An 18685-nucleotide genomic window follows, 5' to 3' on the forward strand; every position below is an offset into this window, starting at 1 on the left:
CCTTTTCCTTTCAAAGACATATTTTTCACTAAACTCTGTGCAGGCAAAATGCAGTTTCCCAAACTGAAAGGGCACTTGGCAGACCTAAAGGTTGTGGCCTTGTCATTAAAATGCCATGTAAATTGATAGTGCCCTTTACATAATGCTATCCTAGGGAAAGGTGCCATGGGATTCACTGGATAACATATGTGCTGGAGTCATAAAACCATCATTTTAAAAGCATACATACTATTAACAAGCTCTGGGGTATCTAAGAAGCATGAAACAACAATCATATTTTGAGCATATATGAATAACACACAGATGGTCAACTGCCAAACATGCAGGAATATGGAACAAGGATTTCCATTAAGCAGAGCCAGACAAAAAGAAATAATTCTCTTACAAAAGGACCTCACAGCTATTTCCCTTTGCTACTGGTTGCTGACAATGTCCATTAATAATCCAGTGAAGTCAATGGAATGATAGACTCTACCTGTTATTCTCCAAAGTACAGCCTCCTGGGTATACCTGGAAAGTTCAGCAGCAGTCATGCAGCTAAAGAGCTGCTGACATTCCTGGGAATCTGCTACAGCCATTCAATTTAGAAACAATTCTAGTTTCAGTGTCCCTTGTGGTCTGAGGCTGAGACTTGCAGTTTGGCCTCAGAACCTGGACATCCTAAATTCTGGTGTCAGTTCCTACTTTTACTCTAATTTCTGCCTGGAGATCTAATAATCTCTTGGAGATTATCACTGGAAAAGGGAAGGAACATGGAAGAGCTGATGTGACTCTCTGGGCTCCTAGAGAGTCACATTTTGATTTTCACTATCAAACACACAAAATCATGATGAAATCCACCTTGAAAGTACCTGATTTTTTCACAAAGTCTCACGTGGTACTAACCCAAACCATAGCCAAGGCTTCCAGCAAGCTTACACAGCCCACACCTATCAAAACAAACCAACAAATCTACCTCTGCTTCCTTCATATTTTTTCCTTGCTGTTTTCCTCACTATAAGTAGGATAATGTGTGCTAACAAGCCATGGCACTTCTCATGTCTACTAGAATGGAAACGTGATTTCTGTAGACAGTAAATATTCCTAGCCAGTATTTCTCTGACAAGAACTTTCTCTCAGTGGATTCAAGCAGTTTCACTGAATTAATTTTTATATTTGGTAAAAGGAAAACAAATTGAAATTTCCTTTTTTTGAGTCTTCAGCCTTACTTTTTTCAGTGCTATTGCAATTTCTTAAAGCTAAAGCTATCAAGCTACATATATATATATATAAAATATATACATATATATGTGTATATATTAAAACTAAGCAAGTTTTTGCCTAGGTTACTGATTTCTTTGGCCTGGCACACCCTCTTTGTTGTTTTTTTTTTCATCCAGCAATGCCAAGTTTGAACTTGACCTCCTTTTATGCAATGCAGCCATCTTGTTTTATAACCATCTGTCTTGGGAACATAAAATGTACTCCAGGAGTACATCAGTGGCTTCTTATTCAGTCTCTAGTGCATAAGCAAACAATTCTGAAAGAGCAAAACTTAAGAAAATAATTTCTTATTTTTTTTAAAGCACTGTAAGCATAGAGAACTGTAAATCACAAAAACCCATGAGGGACATGAAGACAGGTATAATGGTTACAGCCAAGCAAACCAGGATAATTGCTTGGGGCTTTTAGGCTATCAAGAAGGGAAATTAAATATTAAACTGAGACACACTGCAGTTTCTCCATTGTGCAACAAGAAAAAGGGACAGACCATGGGGTGTTTATTGCCTGGTAGTTAGCACCATCTTGTAGCTGTCTTTAAGCATCTGTTTTCTAAGCCATCTCCAGAAACAGAGGGATGATTGGGTAATTCCTTAATTGAAACCACCTAGGACAACACCCAGCAAAATACAAAGAACTTCTAGAATGCAGAGGACAACAATTTCCAAACTATTTTGCATTTACCACCCTGTTGCCTGGTATTTATTCATGTTAATTTTATGCCTGTCTCTCTGATCAGAAAATATTTTAACACTTTGCAATATACCACAGGCTTTGGATTTGTTAATATCTTGTGTCATTGTTATGCCCTTCCCACCTCTTTTTTCTCTTGTCAGGAACCTGCTTTTCCAAAGCCTGCTCCTGTTGGGAAAAAAATTGAGTTCTCTCACACTGTTCCTCCAGTGGAAATGTATCTCTAGGTGGCAAGAGGCTGCTCATTCTTCCTGCTGGATCACACCTCTAGGTCCTAATACTGCTGTCCAAGTGATAGAGAGCAGCTGGGGTACTTCTCACTATTTTTTTTTTTTGCTTTGCTTTATTTCTTATTTTGTTTGGAAAGAAGCACTTGAACTATACAAATATTTGGAAAGAAGGAGAAGAAATAGTAAGGTGTTCATTCAGCAACTGGTGGAACAGCAGCTATGCAAAACACTCCACTTCTTATGGTAGACACTTAAATTCATAAAAATATCAGAAATAAATATTCCTGCAGATTTTATCTGTGTTCATTACGAATCAATTACTGCAGGTTTTATCTGTGTTCATTACAAAACAAAACAAAAAAATTTTGGTTTAATCATTATCAACCTTGCATGTTTAGACCTCAAGCAAAAATTTTAAAAAATATGGTGAATAAAACTTATCGAATAAATTAAGTTTTATTATTTAGTGCACAGAGACAGGTGTTCAATAACTACAAATAAAATGGAAAGCTCCCTGTTAAAAATGATATAAAGGCATGTTAGACAGGACCTTGCATTATGTCATTATATCCTGTGTTGTAACAAATAAATTTTTCCTTAGTGAAAAAGGAAGAGCAAAGGCAGATGTCATAGAAAGCAATCAATAAAATTATTTTGATAAATAAAAGCAACAATGCTGTCCAACACATGATTGGCAACTACTGAAACATAAATTAAACAAATTTCCCATTGCTGCTTATGGGGAAATTATGGAGATTAGAATTTGATTAGGTTTATATCATGAGACTCAATTTGGACTTTTAATCTATTAAGCTCCAATAAATGAGGCATCTGAATAGCTCCCCTGAGCAGCAACAGTAATAACCACAGCAGTCATGTTTTGCAATATGTATTCTGACAATTTCTTTAGCAGACCATTCCACATCTTTAAGTACAATTACTTGGTAACTTCTGCAGAAATTTCAGGTGTATGCAGTGAGGAAATGGATCCATCCAAAACGCTTAAACAGACATTTTGTGATAATCAACATCTGTCACTCTGCTCTAGCAATATTGTTTTTCCATCAACTTGGGCTTACTTACGGTTGACTTCATGGTCTGTGTGGGCTAAGGAGTGCCAGCAGACTTGTAAATTACTCCAGCTGGAACTGAGCTGGAAACCCATGGTAAAATGCCATTAAATTCTCTGTAGGCTGGGTCAAAGCTAAAATCCCACATTCGAGGCTGTCTTAGGGATCTAAGATTTAACTGTGGAGGCTAAGGCCTCCTTTTATCAAAGAAATCTGGATTCCCAGAGCTGAGCCCTGAGACAAGTTGGCTTCAGATCAAGACCACCTCTAATTTATCTGGCAGGTGGGCTCCAGAGGCCTCCTGCAAATTTCCTCTATTTGCAAGCATCCAAAAGCTCTTCTCCTGTCCTACTCCATCATGTTAAAGAGCAACTCTTGGCAAAGCCTCCCCGACCAGGGAGCACATTGTGCCCATGTCCAATCCACTTGTCACCAAATCCTGTCAAAGTTTTTTAGTGGGCAGATTGCCATGAGAGCACAGAGTCAAATGAGAGCATGCAGGTGAGTCCCAAAGCTTAAATTTGTAGCTTAAAAACTTAAAAATAGGGATTATGCTTAACCTGAAAAAATACATTCACATGAAGGCTGCACCCCAGTTCACTTGTGCTGAAAGGTTTCTAAGATTCTTGATAACCAGGAGCTAGGAAGTTTTTAAGACTGCCTGTTATGGAAAGTCTCAAATGCAACCATGTCATACTTCAAAATCACCAGGTCTGTCTTGAGAAGAGAATGCAAACTACTTCAGTTTTACACCAAAGCTGTCAAAATTCTGCAACCGACAGGTGTTAAGATTCTGCTCTTCTGTAATGGATATCACAGACCAGGAGATAACTGGAAAGAACACAGAACTAAAGCCTAGATGTAAAAATTACTAGACTGGGGGAATCTGCTGGATACAGATGCTTTGTATCACTTCCACACTAAAGCAAAACAGTTTGATCTCTGGATTCATGTACGTCCTTCTTTTAAAAAAAGCAACTACCTTTATGCATATAAATAACCATTTATTAAACAAACAATACATAGTGAAGCAAAGAAAGATACTAGAATTATGCTCATGAGGCTGCCTGCTATGGCATACAACATTCAAACTATCTTATAATCCCCTAATATATTATCTATATGTTCCATTTTCTTGAAGTTATCTTCATAATCAAGATGCTATCACAACTATCGTGGGCATTGGAACTATTTTTAATTTTCATTTAAAGAGCAATTAAAGAAAGACAATGGATACACAAGATAATAAAGTAAGTGATTAGCAGCATGCAAATGACACAGGCTTAATGATAATACCCTGATGGAGTCTCCAAAGGGCCTGTAGAGAGCAACCCTTCCTCCATGTGGTTGTGCAGCTAATGTGCCTCAGCCTACAATTACACCACTGCTGACACCATTAACCACTGAAACAACATCAGTTCATGAAATCCTTGTTGTCTCATTAAAATGCAAAGGGTCAGGTAATTTACCAGGATTGTGTGCCTACTTTTGTGGTGGGTAATTAGCAAGCATTACCCAGCATGGACTCCTACTGGGAAAGAGTGAAACTGTGAAGTTCTAAAAAGATTTTTTTTTTTTTTTTTTTTATGATGGGAATTTGAAAGAGTCACTACACATTCAAGATGAAATTAAATGCAGACCTTTTATACTAAACTTCAAATGTTAAGAAAATTTACTCTTGTATAATTGAAACAAGATATGCATCTCCTTCTACAACTAACTTTTAAAAAAACGCAGAGACAGAGAAGCAAAACCCCTTACAGTTTCTTAAAGACTTTAAAAAAACGTATTTTCTTCAAAAAAACTTCTTTAAAAGTTAAAATTGGTGTAGGAGATTCTATTAGTGCTCCCTTTCTTCTTGCTAATTGAAGCCCCATATCATAATTTAAAGCAACCTTGATAACATTCACTATTGGCTCACACCTTGTCAGGGAGCAGAACAGTCTCTTATTCCTTAAATGGAAGTTTTGGAACATAAACCACATTCCAATAAAAGTGAACAGAAAATTATGAATTCATTAAACTACTTTGGTATCTTGTGCTATATATAATATTTATATTCCAACTACTGTAAAATATGCTTTAATATCTTTAGGCAACTCTAAGGACTTAAATATTTATAAAATGGCTAAAGATAAAGTATAGCTCTTTTATTCCTACATACAGATGATGTAAGGCATGCAATCAAAGACAATAACACTTTCATCCCATTTGTCATCTTAAAGGAGGCTTTCAACTTCAGATCCCTTGTGTGCAATCTACATAAGAGTTGTTGCCTACATAGGCAACTCCAGAGGAGTTTGCTCCTTAAAAACTACCAAGAGTGCTATACTTCACATAAAACAGGGTTTTCTGAAAATGGAGACAAAACTATAAATTTGCAGGCAAAACAGCTCCAAGTGGGGCTTCAAAATACTGCTGTATTTATCTCTGGGACATCTGGGAACAGGAAGCATTTTGATTTAATATTTCATAACACAGAGGCAATTGCTTCCTTGCCTGGTGTATAATTAATGCTCATAAAAAGAGCAGGGATTTTTGGTTAGGTTTTTGGGGGGGTTTTGTTGGTGTGGGGTGTTTTTTTTAATATTCTTCAGCACCAGAAATGCAAAAAATAGTACACCTCCATAACAGGGGGTTTATTTTTAAGCCATTGAACAACAAATAATAATAAAATAGTCACCATAGATTTATAACAGTCTGGAGATGGCTAAATATATTTATAGTTTAAGTGTTAAGTCACATGTTTCATGTCCTGTGCTATCTACCTCCTCTCCATGGTTTTAAATGTTCTCTGGCTGAAGCAGGAGGGGTTGTGGAAGTTTGCAGGAATTTGGGTTAGGACCTTACTCCATTTCTTAACTACAGGGATATTGTATCAAAGAAAAATGTCTCTCCAGCCACTCCCCAGCATATTTTTAGTTTATAAGCAACAGAATTCAAAATCCCTTAAAGCTTTTTCAGTCTTCCAAGGAGAGAGAAAGGAACCTGCTCTCTGCCTCTTCAAGTAGCATCCAGCAGCAAAGAAGGTACAAGAAACTTGTAAAAAAAAATAAAAATAAAGAGATGCTGGGTGGGAACCTTTTTGTGAAGGGTTTCTTGTGAAGGCTGGAAGGATGGGAAGGTCCTACCATCAATGGCTTCTCTAGTAGAGGAAACAGAGTCAAAAGCCTCTCTCCAAGCCAGCCTCAATAGTTTATTTAAGGCCAAATCTTGCAAAGACTTGCACATAATCTAACTTTACACAGGTGGATGGTTTCATTGAAGTCAGAGAGATTTATTAACCTGCACCACATTGAGCACATAAGTTAAGTTTTGGAACAAGCAAGGCATCAGATTGTAAACTTGCCAGGGCAAAGGCCATATTTTATTCTTGTATATATCAGGACTATGACAACAAGCTCTTAATCCCATCTAGAGCTCCAGTCTGCTACCATAAAATAAATAACAGCTATCAGCTGATCCACCTGCTTCAGCAGGAGAAGGAATTATGTGCATGTTGCAAAAAGGTAATACTGAGTTATTTTCCACAGTGACCTGATCTTCAAAAATAGGATTTTTCATGAGCAAAGGGTGATGTGGGACATGTGCTGAGAAGTTAGGATATCCTTATCCTTATCCTATATTTTTCAGTTATTAACTTCATTACTTAGGATGCTCAGTCTTTGTTTTGAAAAATAATAATGAAATTGAACTAGAATAAACATTTCAAAATTTAGTTATTTAAAGAATACCCAACCAAGTAAAGTATGTTGTTAATTAAATTATTAGCTTTCTCTTTGCAACAACTGATGCCTGCAAAAAGACAAGGGGCTTTCAGAAACACACAGCATAAAACTATCCTTAATCAGGTGTAATCCCTACACCAACCTAAAAATCCTAACAAACCAACCACCCTGATGTCAATGAAAAATACTTCCCAGTTTTAAAAATGTGACTGGTAGGATTGATGTAGTCAAGGAGAAAATTTTTCAAAACATTTATCTGATTGAGCAAATTATGGGCTATATGTATAACAAGCATTCTGCAGCCTAAATTACCATGATTTGCAAAGACTCACAGGAATCTCAGTGTTTAAAAGATTAAAGTTGGTGTCATAGCTCACTTTGACACTCAGAAAAATTACCCCAAATCTTTCACTTTGTGCCAGCACTATTTATTTTTAATATTACAGCTATATTTAATATTCTACATTTAGTTATATGCATTCCTAAGGAGGCTAAGTAACTCCTTAAACTTCAAATTTAGCTGTCTTAAGAAGAGGTTTGTTTTTTTTTTAATTTGAAAACAAATCTTTTATTTTTCTACATGTTCATGTAATGTAACAAACATAGGAAATGGTGCTGGAGTTGCCACAGAATATTGATTTCCATAGCAGCCTAAAAAGTAACTGCATCTCTGATAATCAAACCCTGTGTTCTAAAATCTTAATTTCATTTTATAACTATAAAATATGAGCAATAAACATTCACACACACAAAAAAAACCAAAACAAACCAAAAAACAACAACCCAAAAAAACCCAAAAAACCAAAAACCCACAACCCTCCTCCAGGAACAGAACAATTGTTTTGAATTTAAAACAAACATCTCTAACAGCACAATAAAGTTGTCTCTGAAAGTGATACAAACCCTTTGCTAACCAAGCATTTCAAGCAGTATTTATGCTTTCCCCTTGTTTAAGGATTCTCTCTCATTTCCAGTCCTGATAATACAATAGTTGTCCTATCTCTTTGCCTAACATTTCAGAGATAAAACCATCAAGAATTAGTGATTGGTAGAGATAAAAAAAAAAAAGAAGATATTACCTTGAAGGACTATGGAATGTAGATCTCAAGTTCATCTTAGTCTCACAATCTGCTGCACAAATTTTCCACCAAGTCCATCAGAAATTGCAATAATTTAAGAATTTATCAACAGGTTGTGAAATAAATCTAATAAAACTCAGTGACTACAGATTTTTTGTCCTTTCAATTGAAGTTTGAGCCAGCAGCAACAAAAAAATTATGGTGAAGCCCAAGTGATTTTAAAAGGAAGAGGATCAAATAAAACTAAACTTGTACAAGGTTATTTCAGCTTGTGTAATCTGTTACACTTGAAAGTCAAGTGTGTAAAATTCTGAGTATGTTTACTTGATTTTATAGGATTTTCCCCAGAAGAATCCTGCCATGATGTATGACATGTAATACCAAGAAGTTAATCCCCTCTTTATTTTTTTCTCTTTATTCTTTCCTGTTGGAGGATCTGTTACAAGAACTGTAAATAGAAGCCCTAAGAACATCTCCCACGTGTTGAAATAGTGTTCCTAGGGAAAATTCTCATAAGTTGAAGTCATTCAGAAATCAGCTGCAATTGTTACCCTGCTGAAATACATCCACCCTGCTGTACTGTGATCTGTCTTGTAATCTCCATAGAAAAAAATGTGACTATAAAGCCCTCCTTTCTGCACTTTAGACCTGCTTGGAGCCATAAGATCACTTTTCTTTATTGTTTCGTAAGCGTTTTTTAATGAAATGTACTGCTCTTATTATATAGGACTCAAAATAAGAGCTAAATCATGATTCAATAAAAGAAAATTATTGAGTTGGGTATCTAAAGTTACTACCCAGAGGCTACTCTGGCACAGTGTTTATAAATCTCTAAACAGTTAAGTATAATTGTCTTCCTGGGTTTCAGGAGGAGAGCCAAATAGCACTTTTAGTTACAACTGAAGAAAAATGTTTTGTGTCAGGGCCTGTCCATGTAGTGAGGAAAACAACAACAGTCAAGAGATGCTACTCCAGGAAGAAAGGATGGAAAGGTCAAGAGAATTAGGGAAAGGAGAATTACTGGAGCTCTCCCAAAACTACTGCCATGGCAGAGCCAATCCCAAATTTAATCCTCCAAGGTATTTTGGAAAAATGTTATGGCTAGGGAGCACAAATGGGTGACATGGATCTAATATTCTCTGGGCTTCTCTCCAAAGAACTTCTTGATAAAACAATCTCACTTTGTATTTGAGGGGAGTGAATGAGAATCAAGAAGGATCAGGGGACAATAAAACCAAACCTCCTGTCCCTGAGGGTGACTTTTTCCTCCATCACAACTCTATCTCTTTACTAACCTTCAATCAGTAAGAGGAACTGCAAGATAAAAAGAGGACTTCCATTGTCACCTGAGTCTGCAAGAGGTGGGAAGAGGTGGGAAGAGGTGGGCTAGGCACTGATTTTACTGATTTTACAGAATTTTCTATCCCACATGCTGAGGTATCTTACTGAAAGCATCAGTTTGCTGCAGCTTCAGTGGGACACACTTTGGGCTTTCTGTCTTTGCCATCTGGGTCTGCTAAGGACAACAAAGTGCCCTGATGACTTCCTCATTCTCAGGACATTTAGAGTCCTCACTCCTAACCCCTAATGAGCCTTAGGAGTTTCCCAGTCAGCTTTGAAGCTTTCAGTCCAGACAGCCCTGAGAAGGCTTTTGATGTGAGAGCTTTCAACAGCACAGCTCCAATTTGAAAGTGTTGCTTGTTCCTTTTGAGCAGAGCTACACATTCAATGGAAAGGAGTCTAGAAAATCCTTCCAGAATACTTAGCAAGCTTTTCTTTCTTCAGAAGGCACCTTGTTCCTAACCACAGGTCTCTGGAGCCATTACTTGCTCATATGTTGCTAGACAGCTGATGATGAACACAGATTTGACAACTTAGTTTGCTGTCATCTGCACTAAGTACTCCAGGGTTCTTTGCAGCTCTGGTCCAGAATATTTTTATTTTTTTTTTCTGTGCCTTGGAACTCTGGGCTAATTTTTCTTCTTCAGGAGGTCAAGGCAGAGCACTCTGGTTGGTTAAGATGCAGTTCTGGCCTGATGAGTTAGGTCTCAAGGCAGCTGTTGTCACATTGCTTCTAGAGTGTCCAGGTAATTAATGCCTGGGAAAAAGCCTGGGAATATTTTAACAGTAGGAGGAGTCTTTGTTCCAGCATGAGAACTGCTGTGTGCCTATTTAGTTCATCTTGAACTAGAAATGAGAAAATCCTTTGTTGCTATAAACCACATTAATTCAGCAGACTTTCTTTCAGCAGTTGACTTAATCCCTTAGGATCTGGCAGCCCTATTGGGACAGGACTTTCCCCATCAGGGAGATTTGCTGTCTTGTGTCCACCCTCCCATTCCTTCTGCAAGGCTTCTCCTCAGACTGCATCTGGGTCCAGTTGCTGGTGCCACACTGTGTCCCAGGTTGGAAAGGGCATGTTTGGATGGATGGATGGATGGATGGATGGATGGATGGATGGATGGATACAGAAGGCTGGCTAGTGTCATTTTTGTGTTAAAGTAGGTGAGGAGCTTAAGCCTTTGGAGAAAAGGCAATGAAATCCCCAAATTTGTTCAGTTACTTAGAATAGTAAGGGTAATGTAACCCTGATAACTCTCTCACACAAAATCCTACAATGTAACCCGTATGTTTCTCAAGCTGTTCACATATTTGGGGTTGTTTCTTCTCCTTTCAACACCCTGTCAGGGGTCAGCTGACATTGTTCCACACACCCAGATTTTCTGATGTCAGTGTTACCTATGAGCAGTAATAGGAGCCACAGAAAAGAACAGCACAGAATGCTCTTTCAAGGGATGGTGTTGGTCAGAAATGTCTTAATTCTAAATCAAACATTCAGATCTAGAAAACTGAGCCTGCAATACTTAAGGTTTGTGCTAGCTAATGTGTTAAGGATAAGTAAATCAAGTAACACAGAAATGTGTATTATTTCTATTAAGCAAAAGGAAAATGGCAGCTTGCACTGTAAATAAAGGCACTTATTTGCTAGCAAGGAACTGTGAGGTGGTTCTAGTAAGTTGCTTGTTGACCAGCAAAAGTTGAATCATCTGGTTTGTATAACTGTCACCATAATCATGCCCACCATACATTAAAGTTACCTTTCATAGACAAAAATATCACATTGGATAGAGTTTCCAGTAAAGCTTGTGCTATCTATTGATCTAACTGCTGCTGACAGGCTCACTCAAGGAAATGTACAGTACTGAGAGCAATGCAACCTATTCAGGAGCTGGGAACACCTTAAGCAGAGAATTTACTGGGAAAATAATTCTATTCTGAAGCAACTGCTTTTAAAAAAAAATCCCTCCCTGCTCAGTTCCCTTCACTAAAATAGGCTGCTGCTCTTACTGCCTTCTGCTGTGCCTTCTCTCCCCAAAAAATCTACAGAAGGACTCACCTTGTTATTTATTTTACATGCAGACTGATATATACCTGAAGAAATGCCCCAAATTCCTAACTATGAGCTGACCTATTGTGTCTCCTCTGCATCAGCAGCACGATGCAGAGCTGAAGGGATTTGGACCATGGCCCCAGTCTATCCCTCCTGAGCTCCAGGGGCTGTGCCTCCTGGGGACTGCAGAATCACAGCAGAGTTGAAGCTGGAAGGAACATCAGCAGGTCTCTAATTTGACTTCCTGCTCAAAGCAAGGTCAGCTGTGAGGTCAGATCAGGTTCTTCAGGGCTTTATGCAGTCAGGTCTTGAGCATCTCCAAGGATGGAGGGTAAGAGATGGCAGGTGTTTATGTGGTGCAGATGACTCAAATCAATAGGTTTTTCCCTCTTCATTCAGGGATGGTCTAATATCCAGCATAAACCCAGAGGCAAAATACAACAGCCAAGTGCTGGAAATACCACTAATCTCTGAGTACAGGCAGAAGAAGGAAATTCTCTGAGCACCCATGCTCCAGAACAGGAAGTGAGGAATGAAAGGGGTGAGACAAACAAATTCTAGACCCACCGAAGAGTAACCAATAACTTGGTAGTGAAAGTACATGTTTAGTTTTCAGATACACAATTCCAAATCCCAGGAGTAAATCAGCAAAACAAAGAGGTATCATAGTGTGAGCAAGTCAGTCTCATGAATTTTTAAGGGAAGTAAAATATTTGGGGTTGTATGGTTTCCAGGTCACAGATTTGAAATTTCATAGACCCATGGGATTAAAAACAAAACACCACACTTCTTTCCACCATTTCTCTGATCAACTTGCTATCCAGAGAACTATCTGACCTGTCGTGGAAAATTTCAAATTTTTAGCTTCCTGGAACAATTTCATTTCAGCATTCTGAAATTCCATATTCTAAGAAAGAGTTTTCTAACATTCAAGTTTACATATTTAAGAAGTTGCACCACTGCCCCTGCTTTTTGGCTTATCATTCAGCTTCCCTGCTTGAAGTGCAGAGAGAAAAAAATGAACTTAATCTTAGTTCTCACAGTCCTTAAGAAACAAAACTACCTCTGGGTCAGGCTCAGTGGGAATTTGCACACCAAACTCTGTGCTGTCTATACCTACATTTCTAGCAGGACCAGATCCAGAGGGAATGTTTACTGCACCCCTTCATAGGTTTAGCTAAGGTAGACTTCAGCTGCCTAAGCTGCAAGACCCTTTAGGGTGGGAAGATGATTGTTTTTACACTGATGGTCTTTGCCAGGGTGCTTATGAGTGCTTTGCAGCTGCTTTGCACAGGCAGGGTTGGTGTAAAATAGCCTTTGGCTACCTGTGAATCAGTCCCCTGCTCCCAGCAAAGACTGAAGGATTCTCTTCAGTGTCCTTAAATGGGACAAGTGCATGTCAAGCCATGGGAAGAAATCAGTTTGGAGTTAATTCTAAGTGGCTTTCTGAGCAAGGAGGCACAGGAACAGTAAAATGCTTGAATTCAAATTCTTGTTCTTTTACTTTACTTGTTGGTTTGTGTCATTCAGTTCTTTTTCTCTGTGGCTCCAGTGTGCTTTACATAAAAGAGAAATTGGTTTGTGTCATTCAGTTCTTTTTCTCTGTGGCTCCACTGTGCTTTACATAAAAGAGAAATCCTGTTAGAGGCTTCAGGTATTCCAAAGTAAGTGTGAGTTAGCTTTGGCCAAATAAGAGCAACTGCCCTGGTGAGAAAGCCACAGAGGAGGGCAGGGTGAGCAAGCAAAGATTTTATATGTTGTGGGGTTTTTTTTAAGGAAAATTTTAAAAATGAGAACAAAAGATTAAAAAGCCAGTTTCACTTTCATTCATTTTTTTCCCTCTGCAAGATGTGCTTTGTGATGTAGTAGAGAAATTACAGGGCTGTCCCTTTAAAAGCCATCATACCAATCAGCAGGTTTAACTGTCAAGCAAGCTGATGTAGGGCTCTTTGAATTACTGAGTGAGGGATATTCTTCCTGCCAGGTCCTGTCCCCTGTAGGCACTGCAGAGAAGTATTATAGGGCAGTCCTTACCTTGGGAATTAGCCTGCAAGACCCCAATGCTGTCATCAAACTGCATAGATTTGATGTTGAGTGACGCCAGGATGCATTCCTTGTCCTGCAGCGAAGCATCATCAATATTATTCTGATTGGCTGACAGGATAACGCACATGTCGCAGAGGTTGATGTTGACAGCCCTTAAATCAGCCCGACTTAATGGTGTACCCTTTGGCAGAGAGGGGGAAAAAAAAAGAACAGGAAAAGGAGGAGGGAGAGAGGGTAGGAGAGGGGGGAGTGAAAAAAAAAAAAAAATAAAGAAAAACAAATTAAAGATTGAGAAGGAGCTTTGGGAAATTATTTAACAAGTAGGTTTTTTATGCTCTGACATTAAGCTGGTGTAACTATGTGCCAGGGAATAGGAGATGTGTGCTAATCTAAAGGGTACTTGGTGCTGATGGCAGCATTTTAGGTTCAGGCTCAATACTCAGTCAAGCTATTCCTAACAAACAAGAAACAGGAATAATGCCAGCGTTCTACATCTCATCAGTGACTGGAAATTGTCTTGATTTAAGACAACCTCTGGCTCTCTGAATATAACAAGGGGTGTGTTTTAAATGTCCATTTATCTAGCACCAAGTCACAATGGTCTTGGGCAAAAGAACAGCAATTTAAACAGGGAAGCATTATGTGTCCTACACATTCGAAATGCAATCAGGATAAAGCTGTTTTTTGGTACCCCAAGCAATACAAAAAAAGGTTAATCCTTTTCAGTGCCTGTTTTTGGTGCTTCTAGAAGGAAAACACATTGATCTTTAAAGTTGTGTGGTTAAACCCTTTGAAATAGAAACAAGACTTTATCTTAATGGGTACAACTCAGGCAACATTCCCTGCTTCCACAATTCTTAATCGATGAATGTGACAATTAAAATAAGATCATGTGGTAGTTGCTGGGGTTTTTTCATAGTTAACATAACTGAGACACTACACTTAACCTGATTTGGGTTTTTTAGACTCTAATGATGATGGGGAGAGTAAGCTGTCCCCTTGTCACACACCAAATTCCATAAAATTCCCTACTCTTTAAGCTCACAGTGAATGTTTGCTGAGCTCTACTGAGAATATTCAGTGCAAAAGTGAATTTCAAATGCACAAAGGGGAGGCAGAGCTCAATTTCTAAGCAGGCATTGCCACCTGGTTTCAGGTACCAGCTTGGCTGTTCAAATAATTTCAGGCATAAAACCTCACAGAAAACAGTATCTATCAGACAGATATGATTTAGTTATAAAGTACTCAAAAGTTAGGGTATGGTTGCTCCTGCAACCCTAGCTCTGTCCTTTGTGTCTTTACTGTGCACCAAGTGAAGCAGGATTCCTGTGGGGAAAAATAATATGCAATCATGTAATTAATTAAAGGCTTACTGCTAATGATTTTATACAAAGGGACAGTACTAAGGCTGCCTGAGGATATTTAAATTTGGCATTTGCCTGTTTTTTTAAGAGTTTACTCAGCAGCTGATACATCTCTTTGAATGCAGACTTGAAATGTAACTCCCTCCTTTTTTAAAACCTGAACAAATGTTTTTATATTCAGTAAGTACATCCCTGTCAGGTATCAGAATTTTCCCCCATAAACCAGAGTTGAGAGAAACAGGAAATGAGTTTGAGTGGCCTCCCTTTAATACATGATTCCTACCAGTATGATTTTAGAAAATTTAGTAGACTTTCAAATAACTATAATTAGATCAGAAAAATACTGAAGTAGTTTTAACAGAATAGGCTTTAAAAAAAAAAAAAATCAACACAAAAGAAAAAGCAGCAGTGAACTCTGTGCAGTCTTCAGCACCCTTGATTACTGTTTAAGATACAATTTCTTTACATATCCAAGATTTTAAATGGTGCATTTAAGTTGTTTAACTTGACATTAGTTCAAAACTACACCAACTACTCAAACTGACTGAGGAATGAAAAGGCAGTGCATATTTATGGTCTATTTGGAATGCAGAATCAAAACTTTACAAATCTGCATCACAGAAATGTATACACAGCAGATAGTGGCCAGTTTGCAAGTAAAAGCTGGATTATTTTCTGCTCCACAGTTCAATGGTATTAATTTAATTCTGCTTCCTTAGTCTTTAGCCTTCACAATGCCTGGGATTAAAAGGGATTGGCAGGAAGAGGGAGATATTAACTGACTAAATCTGATATTGACACCCTTTTTGTGACAGCAGAGAAGCTTGAGACACCATCTGTTGGATCAGTTTACAGAAAAAAGCCAAGGGCTACCACTAAAACTGCATTTACAGTAGCAAAGACCTACAGCCTGAATTAATCAGAAAGTGAAGGCAGTGGTTCTATCCTATAGTTATTTTACCTATTATTCAGTTCAGCTTACATCCATCACTAATTTCTTTATTTTTAAGTGCAAATTTACTTTACTCTGTAAAATCCAAAGCATTCTCTTTCACCGTGGGCTCATTTCCCTCCTGCCTACATCTCTGTGGGTCATTTATAGCTATGACCACCCAAGATCCCTAGGCTTGAGGGTTTCATTTATTTGGGTTGGAGCTTGTGTTTCTGTATTTTGGACACATGAGTGAATTATAATGATATATAGGAGGAAAAGGACCTCACAATTGTGCTTTCAGTGGGTTTCCCTACTAAAATCAATAGGAGCTTCTCATCAGTTTGAAAAGGGCCAGGATCTGGGTGTACTTCCATGCATGAGGATGGCAGGACTCTGAGCTGAAATGCCATGGCAACATTCCTTAAAAAGCAGGCCAGACTACAGGAAGTTGTTAGGAATATAGATAAGATTTTGGGATATAGATGGAGCAATGATATTTTTTTTCAAAGGTTTCATGGATATAAATATATAACCCTTGATAAATAACCCCTTCTCCTTCAGCCACCAGAACTGGCTACCTGCAGTGCACCACAGCAATTGTTTGATATGCAACACAGTTAATAATCTGATAGCAGCTGAAATGCATCTGATGAGGATGAGGAGAAACCCAGCACTGTGGAAAATATCTTCTAATAAGGTCTCACAGGGCTCTGTTTTCATGGACACAGTAAAGGGAAAATCTAAGTCCTCAGGCCCAGAAATAGACAAAAGTAAAAAAAAAAAAAGCCTAAGATCAAAGTCAATACGAATCTGTCCAGTTGGTGTCCTAAATAACAAAGCATCAGTAATATATGGCTTTGGACTTACAGGCAAGATTGAAACCTTGGGGAAGTTGTGCAGTGTCTCCCATTCCCTTCTCAGGTATTCAAGTGACCCCACAAACACGATGTGCTTGAGTTCATGGTAGTGGAAGTTGCTGGCTCGTAATGGCATCACTAAGTTTCTTAATCCAATCAAAGCAGATTTAACATCCCCAAATATGCAAACGACTACATGCCCACTTAAAACTGTCATTGCTGCTTCACTCCGAGTCTAAAAAATAAACAAACAACAAAACAAAACAAAAAGACAAGGGAGAAATGAAACAAAGGGAAGCTTAAATAGTATATTGAGTTTTAAACGAGGAAAAACACAACTGACAATATTGTTCATGCACAAAGAAGTGGTTTGCTCACAGTTGTTAGTTTTACCCTTATTTGTCCTTCATTAAATGTGCTCAGCAGAGGAAAATTTCATTTTTCTTTGCACATCCTTCAGTCTTTGGAAAGAAATAGTACTGGTCCAAATTCTGGTCCTGTATATGTTTCTCCACATGTGGCTAAAGACTCAGGCTGTAATCAAAGTTCTATGGATTTAGCTGAGAACAGAATTTGACCAACTATGCACTTAACCATCAGAAGGATTATAGAAAAGAGATGCTAACCCATGCCTCAGCTGACATCTCACCAGTGGATTTCTTTCAGGACCAATCTGAAAAGGAAAATGTGAGTGCCCAGTGGTCTCAGCAGGGCTCTGTGGCATTGCACGTGCCTTGTGAACTGAGGACCAAATTTCTCTTAGACTCCAAGTTCTTAGGACAAGCTGCTGCTATCCTGAGAAGCAATCAAAGACTGTTCTACACTTCTCTGCTCTGTACTGGATGCCCACCATCCTCCACAGAGCTTATCCCAGTGAGAAAAAATCAGAGTGTAAGATTGTGACTAATACAAACTTTTCAGGCCCACTGGACTGCCTGGGTTGTTGAATAGATAGAAGGAAAAAAAGTCTCATAGAACATTTGAATGATGTTGAGAATTATCTTTGTGTCTTGGTGACAAGAATAAATTTTTTGCACTAATTTCCTCAGTGGTAATGTCAGTTGAGCAGACAACTCAAAAACCAAGATGATTAAATAAAGTCATTAGGAAAAAGATGACCTTCATTTCTGGAGCCAGTCATAGTTGTATTGCACTCCATCAAGTAGCTGCATAGCCACTGACATCATATTGCTGAGAAGCTGTATGCTCAGTACCATTGCATACAAGTTTTGCCAATGAAGGAAACTAAGAAAGTGGAATGCTAATTTCTCTCTCTCTTATCCAATAATATGTCTGTTTTCCATTGGAATCTGCAGCAGAGGTATTCCCTTTGTAGGAAGACCAAGAACTCTGACTACAAGTTTTCTCATCAGTTAAAAAATCCATGAGCTTTCCATTTCTCCAGGACAATTACACTGATTCTCATAGAACTCTGTGAACAGACTGGTCTTGGCCCTTTAAACAGCAGAACACGTGAGTGAATGCTCCAGGGAAGCATGGAAGTTGTCCCACACTTCTGCCTCCAGGTCTGGAGGACTCAGACTTCAAATGGCAGAGCCTAAATCTTGAAAGAATCTTTAAAAAATGCCACTCTGTAGTCAGTGATCAAAAAAAGTTCTTACTGCCTCGTAGTCCTGGGATGTCACAGAGCCAAAAAAACCCTTGGCCAGAAAAATTATTTCTGATTGTGGCATCATCAGGTCTCACTAATGAACTAATTTGTACTTGTGTGGTCTCTAAGGAGAGTGTTAAATTTGCATTGCTTTGAATCATGGACAGTGAGTTTGAAAAGGTGTAGGGAAGAATTTTGCTGGCAGTGTCTTCACTGGTGGTGATGCATGAAGCAGAAAAACCTGGCCAGGTTCACCCAGGCTATTAGGGGGAATCAACTGATGTGGCAGCACCAAGAGATGATAAATGCACAGCATCCTTCTGGAGAAACACTGTTCAAAGTGGGACAGCATGTAGAGGTTTTCTGCTGAAATGTGTTTAGAACATGAAGGCTGATTTCCCTCTCTGTCTGTTACAAAGAG

General features: G+C 38.5%; 1 protein-coding gene across 21 annotated transcripts in view; it reads right to left on the reverse strand.

Annotated features, from left to right (window-relative positions):
* KCNMA1 (potassium calcium-activated channel subfamily M alpha 1) overlaps window positions 1-18685 on the reverse strand; it is a 368746-nt gene that overhangs the window by 28248 nt on the left and 321813 nt on the right. For all 21 annotated transcript variants that reach the window (XM_071748266.1, XM_071748268.1, XM_071748267.1 and 18 more), the window contains 2 exons: window positions 16663-16887; window positions 13486-13678 (listed from right to left, as the gene is read on the reverse strand). In XM_071748266.1, coding sequence (XP_071604367.1) covers window positions 13486-13678; window positions 16663-16887 — 418 coding nt within the window. The remainder of the gene's footprint in view (window positions 1-13485; window positions 13679-16662; window positions 16888-18685) is intronic.

The sequence above is a fragment of the Heliangelus exortis genome, chromosome 7 (genome assembly GCF_036169615.1).
Source record: "Heliangelus exortis chromosome 7, bHelExo1.hap1, whole genome shotgun sequence".
NCBI lineage: Eukaryota > Metazoa > Chordata > Aves > Apodiformes > Trochilidae > Heliangelus > Heliangelus exortis.